The following is a 6,826-nucleotide window of genomic DNA, read 5'->3' on the forward strand; positions in this document are numbered from 1 at the left end:
GGTCACTTTTAGCAAAGGTAATAACAAACAATTGCACATGAAACATTAAAACACATTCAGAGGTGCAGGTAGAACATTTGCGCAGGAATCACATAAGCAGTAACTCATAAATTGCGCAGGGTGCTTGTAGCACAACACTAGAATTGTCCCTCAGGCCAACTGGCCTCGCAAGGGGCTTAAATGCCCTGAGTCTCAATGTCAGGGAAGGCTGCGCAGGCAGCCAAGAACACAAAGCCTAAACGTAGCAACTGTCCACTAAGTGCTGGACAGTTGTAAATACAGATGGGCAACGTTGGAGCCTCTGGGGCTCAAGAACACAGGTGAGGGCAAGTACTGCGTGGGAGCCTCGGGGCTCTGTACCAAGAACTGCCCCCTCGAACCTCGTGTGGGCTCTCAAAGTTACTGTGGGCGCAAGAGCCTCTCAGGGCTCGTGAAACAAGAAGGCGCTGTGAGCCTCGTGGCTCTAAACAACAACTGTGGCGCCTCGAGGAGCCTCTGCGGCTCTGAACAATAATTGGGGGCGGGTGGAGCCTCGTGGGCTCTTAAAACAAATGCCCCCTCGAGCCTCGGGGCTCGTAAATATAGTTAGGGCGGGAGCCTCTCGGGCTCTAAATAACCAAATTGCCCCCAGGAGCCTTGGGGCTCCTAATCACACTGCGAGCTTCGGTGGAGTCCCTCACGGGGGACTCAGAAACAGATAATGCCCCCAGAGCCTCAGGCGGCTCTACTCACTTGGGCCGCTCTCAGGCCCGGCCCGCACACGGAAGGGGAGGGGCGGGCACCGACAATGTGCCCCGACGCCCTCCTCCCTTCCCTCGCTCTCCCGGGGCCCCACTCTGCACTCACCGGGTCTCCTGGGCCGGATGCGTCTCCTCTGCAGGCCGGCGCGGGGCTCTCCTTCACTCAGGGGAGCCTCGAGGACGGGGCCGGCTGCTTCCTTCGTCTCCCGCCTGGCCTTGTCTCGCCGCCCTCCGCCTGACTTCCGCTGGGGCCGCCAATGGCAGCGCGGCCCTGGGGGTCAGGAGGCGGGACTTCCGGGTCGCAGTAGGCAGCGGCCCGGCAACAGTTTTCACGGCTCCGGGGCTTGCGGCGGTGATCACGGGGCAATGCCGGGTGGGCACCGGCTCCTAAATATAAAAATAAACCGGGGCAATGCCGGGTGGGCACCGGCGTCCAAAAGAAATATAAAGCGAGGTAGGCACTCGCGATGCGCCGCAAATTCGGGCAGATGCCGGGTGGCACCGGCTAGAGTCAAAATAAAGCGCTTGGAGCGCTAGAAGGCAAAGCAAAGCGCTATTGAGCGCTGGGGTAAAACTAAAGCGCTCCCAGCGCTATAAGTCAAATAGAAGCGCTTTCAGGCGCTCTGGCATAAGATAAAGCTCCAGCAGGGTCTGGAGGCAGGCAGGGGGGCAAGGCAGGGCCAGAGCCAGCACACTGGGTCTCCAGGCAGGGAGACAGTCCAAGTGGCGGTCCTCCTGGCCCCAGCAGCAGCAACAGCCCCCTCTGGCAGGATCCAAAAGTAGAACAGAGAACCAATTGTAAGGGGACACAGCCCCTTCTTATACTGTAAATTCCTTTGTCTTCAGGGTGCAGGGTGGGGGGAAACCAGTTGCAGCTGGCTTGGGAGTACCCTTGATGGCCCAACCACCCCTTTCATTCACTGGGGAGGCTTGGGTCGTTAGACAAACCACAGGGGGGCGGAGACAGCATTGTGTGGGGAAAAACCCAGCCCATCCAGGACCCAGGTGCACTCCTCCCACACATCACTCATGCTGATCTCACACTCACCACCGGGCAGACCCATCCAGACTTCCTGGAGCCTGACATGCCAGCCAGCTCCAGCCAATCACGCTCCAGCACCCTCACTGCACACATACATCAATGTCCAGAAGTAGCACTAACCTTCTAGACACATGCAAGCCGCACATACCATTGCACAGCATTCATTCTCACGAGTTCATACATACCAAACTCGAGCCTGCACTCCCCACACATCAGGAACTAACATGGACACACACATTCCCCATGCATTCCTATGGGAGGGCAGGCCAGCCATACTACACGCACGCACTTTACTCTGGGACACAGGGAAAAAGTGCGCAGAGACCCAAAAATCACTACACAGGGTCAAAAATAAAAGCAAAAAGGTTAGGGGTGAACCTGTCCTAAGGCCCAAGTCCAACATGCCCTAACCCATAGTTCCTGGTGCTTCAAACAGCCTATGGTGATCCCAAATGCGAGCAGTGTCAAGGAAGCCATTGACTGAAGTGGGATGAACCATCCCTGCTCGGTGTGCTTTGGGCTGCTCCAAAATGTTCTTGGCACTTCAAACATGTAAAATGCAAAAAGAACAATTGATGGACAGAATGCAGAACAATGTCATACCTTCATCCAAGTACAGAGATCTGGGCCTAAATCCATAGTTTTTTGCTTCCCATGCCATTCCAGTTTGAACCCAGCCATATGCAAATCAGTCTTGATCCTGCGCCCAATGGGAACAGTCCAGCCCAAACTGCCAGGCCAGGTCTTCCCTGGACTGGAAACAAGCATCCTAGGACCGGTTTTGGGGTTTCAGCTGTGTTGTGTTGTACAAAATATTGATAAATTTGGCCCCATTTCTACCTAGTCTTGGTTTCACCTCATGCCTATTCCGTTCACCTCCTCACACTTCCTGTCTAATTATTTCACTGTTGCAGTTGTTTTTTCTTCTTCTGTGCTTTCTCCCTTTGTCACTATTTTAGTCTCTTTCACTTCTCCTTCTTTCTCCCATTCTGCCTTTCTGTCTCCTTCTCTGGGTCAAAGTCAGGGAATGAATATTAAGACGTGATACTGAAACACGAGGGCCCAGGCCCACCTCTTGCAACCAACCACCTTCACAGTTTAGGCTCCAATTGTACATGATGGCAGCAACCAGACTGTTTAGCTCTGCTCTGAGCTAATCCTTCACTCTTCCCCTATGTCAGTATCTGAAAGTGTGTCTGTGGCATGGTAGGGAAGAGCAAAGGGGATTTGGAAGGACAGACCATGCTCCCCCAATGTCAGCTGAAGCACACCCTGTTAGAATATAGAGATGTGAATAAAGTGTTACACATAAGCACACTGCAAACATGAAAATGTTGCATGTAAGCAAACTAGAAAGGCCAGACTTCAAAGGTTGTAAACAGAAAGCACATGGCTGGAAACACTGTGTCTGGAGATAGGGCCAGGGGATCACTCTAGCAATGGCATCTTTATTAGAGGGATTTGGTAGCCAGTGACATTCAAGGACAAAACCTGTCCAACGAGAGTCCAAAACTAGCTGTAAACAAGTAACATGCAATAGTCTAAACTGTGATTGCAGGATGTGATGGTCATTTGTGGCCCCTATGGTACACCATGCCTAGTGCACACACAGTGGGACCACTATGAATTGTACATTACCGTAAACGCTGAGCAATAATCTCTGATGTAGGTCCTGGTGCACCTCTAATGTACCCTGATGTTACTGATTGCCTGCTTCTTTTGCTCCCAACAGCCTGCACTGGCCACGGAGGTTGTGTTCACCTTTGCTGACGTTCCGGGAGCTTCCTCGTGGTGAAAAACGTGGATATGGGGGTGCTGGAGCCATCAGTGGAGGACAAAAGGGTGCCAAGCGCTTCAGCCACCAGATGCCCTGATGGGAGTGTCCTTGCGTGTCTGCGCATAAGATGTCCTATGTCCAGCATCTTGTGATGCACATCTGCAACCTTCAGATTTAAAGAGTCCCTCTCCTGCACCCACTCATCCCCACCCCACTCACCCTCGCCCACACATGGCACTGCAGTGTGCCTCTCTGTTCCTCAAACTACATGTGTTTAGTAAAAGAGCTATGGTAAAAGTTCTATGGGTAAGTTATGCACTGTGCAGTCTAGATATAACAGGCCTCAGCTTTGCACAAACCAGGGATAGATACAGGTGAATGAAATCCCCACCACTATTTGTAGAGAATGAACAACCATTCGCCTTGGCTGAAGCCCTATGGTCGCTTGAAGGTGTTCCCTGTGCCACTTTCTGCCCCAGTTTTTGGATGCTTACTTTATACAAACACTGCCACATCGCACACACTTGTAATGTGGTATCAGTATGTTTTTAATCCATTATCCTGATGGCATCATTCTCTATCTGAGAAAGGCCCAGGAGGGGGGGGGGGTTCTTTTAGGCTTTTAACTGCAATAATACAGGTTCACCATTGACCCTTCCATCGCTAAAAGATGTGATAAGATGACAATTTTGGACTTTGAAACTGATTAAGGACCACCATCAGACAAAACGCATTAACAGCTGTGAGGATTTGGGTGTATTTTATGGTGCGACTGTACATCCTCAGCGTGTAATACACTTTAGAAAACTGTCTTGGTTCCAGTCAGGCTCATTTGTAAACCTTAAACTCAGCCCTGGGTAGCTATGGCTTTGAGCAGCAAGGTTTAAGCAAAGAAATAAGAAAGCCGCTCAACACAAAAGAAATCCAACACTAATGTATAAAAGTAGATCACATTTTAATGAATTTTTAGAGTCCAATATCAGCCAAAGGGTTCTGGAGAAACAGATTTTTCAATACAACTTAAATCTTAGTGTGAGGATCTAGGATCTTATTATACGATATGGCTGTGGGGCCTTATCGTGGGATACACTCGCAAAACCCTTTATTGGGTTCATTGAGGCTCATTTGAACAACTCTAAGCTAAACCCTGATTAGCTATGTCTTTCGAGCAGCAAGGCTTGAACAAAGGACCTTAGTTTAAAGTATTTAACAGTAACAAACAACATAAATAAGAAAGCCACAAAACACGAAAGAAACACAATACCAATTTTCTAACAATAGATTGTATTTTGATGAATTTTAGAGAGCAAGATGAGCAAAATTGCCTAGAGGGTTCTGGAGATATGATTTTTCAAATATGTTATCACTTTGAATTTCAACAGCAAGCAAGCATTGGTCAACAAAAGGTTTCCAAACTTTGTTAAAGTTTGGAAAAGTTAGTTTGGCTACTCTGGCCCAGCTTGGGAAACCGAATCTGACAGGATTTAGGCCTAGAGGGCCAATGGGGGACATTTGGACAGTTACCTGGTCGCTAGAGCATTTTTCAGTCCAGTTCCTGCCTTTGCAGCACAACCACCATGGTCACTAATGGAGTGGTCCTGATGCTAGGGAAGGAAGATGAAAAGATACTTAAGGATATGGTTGACGGGGTTGCCTTTGTGGTCATTTCTGGGTCTACTGGTGATGTGGGCTGACTTTAGCCACAGAGGTTGGGGACCCACAAAGTCTTCTTTATGGTGGTAGAAGGACAGCAGTTGCTGAGCTTCTGGCCTGCGGATACAATGGTTGGTGCAAAATCCTTTAGTGGAGGCTAGTGTCCCTCCGGAGTGACCAATCTGGACTTTGACAACACTCCTGGGTCCAGCGGACTTTGGTGCAGCTTTTGGTCATTAAAGATCGGCCTCTCGAGAATCCCAGCAGCAGATAGCAGTACATTTTCTCCAGTGTCTAGCACTTTGCTGGTTTGAACTATTTCAGCTGTTTTGTTCCTGGAGCTGGTTCCCAGCATTAAGCAGATTGATCCTTTGAGTCACTGCTCTGGGGCTGAGAATCAACTCTTTGAGCTAGAAGCCATAGGCACAGTCCTTACTTTGCAAGCCCAAAGTGAAGCAGGTGAAGTCCAGCAGACAGTGCGACCTCTCTTTGTACGATTCCACAGGCATCAGGGCAGTTCTTCTTTGGTCCTCTTTCCAAATCCAGCATGATCTAAGGTTCATGGTGTCATATTTAGCTTTGGACATTGCCCGAAAAGGACAACACAGTCACTAGTCCATGGGCTTCTAGGTCCCCTCCTGCTTGGTGATGAATTTCCCGCAATGTGTGGCATCTTGCGTTCTCAGGGTGCACTATTCCAGCTACTCTCAAGATGTCTGAACATTCCCTCAACAGTTAGGAGCTTGGTAGCCCACCCCAGGGGTGCGGCTACTTGAGCGCCACACGCCTACTGGAAAACCAGTTTGGGAATACATTTTCCCTCTCTGGCTCTGTATCCAGCTACCCTACATTTTAGCACCATTTGCCCATCAAAGGCGGCTTCACCTCTGAAGCTTGCCTTTTGGGCTGACATCCTGAGTGGATTCCTGAAAGGGGGACATTAACACCTCTCATTGCAGCAGGCTGATATTGTTGCACAGCCTGGCAATCTTTCACACTACTCCCCAGGTGGTCAGAATGCTGCCTATGGGCCAGTGCCCATGTGAGGCCACTCGACCAACTAAGACACTTAGTGGAAATTTTTGATTCAGAAGTTATCCAGGCTGGGGTGCCAACCTGTAACCGTGTATTAGCCAATGGGGCAACTAACTTTGTCCCATCAAAAGAGCAACCTGAAGGGTTTTGCTCAAGGGACATATAAAAGCATACATGTCTCACTTAATAATATACAGCTCCCTGCCTTAGGGTTCTATAGGCCTTCCTTAGGGTAGTCTTACATATATCATTATGGGAAGTGGTGGCTTAAGTCGAACTGACAGGATGACAACTACCCTACCATTCTGCAGTTGAAGGCTTGGAGTAATTTTGTACTTTGTCACACAGAGGGTGGCACAAACAGTGCTGCTGCCCTGGTAGGACACTCTGTCTTACACGCCCTTGATATCCTGGGTACCATGTACTAGGAACTTCTAAATAAATCAGTCCTTTCCGATTGGGGATAGCCAATTTGACATGCACTTTACCATGGGTAAGAACACTGACACTGCGGTCTGATTAGCATGTCTCAGTGCACTGTAAGAGTTGAAAAAACGGCAGCTAGTAGTTCAAATAGGG

At 49.4% G+C, this 6,826-nt stretch overlaps 1 protein-coding gene across 1 annotated transcript in view; it reads left to right on the top strand.

The window, feature by feature from the left end:
- ASPDH (aspartate dehydrogenase domain containing) overlaps positions 1 to 4,482 on the top strand; it is a 267,820-nt gene extending 263,338 nt beyond the window's left edge. Inside the window, exon 8 of the mRNA XM_078655309.1 lies at positions 3,515 to 4,482. Within this exon, the coding sequence (XP_078511435.1) occupies positions 3,515 to 3,552 (38 nt within the window). The 3' untranslated portion in view covers positions 3,553 to 4,482. The remainder of the gene's footprint in view (positions 1 to 3,514) is intronic.
- Positions 4,483 to 6,826: the final 2,344 nt, after the last annotated feature.

Source organism: Lissotriton helveticus, chromosome 7 (genome assembly GCF_964261635.1).
Source record: "Lissotriton helveticus chromosome 7, aLisHel1.1, whole genome shotgun sequence".
NCBI classification, from domain to species: Eukaryota; Metazoa; Chordata; class Amphibia; order Caudata; family Salamandridae; genus Lissotriton; species Lissotriton helveticus.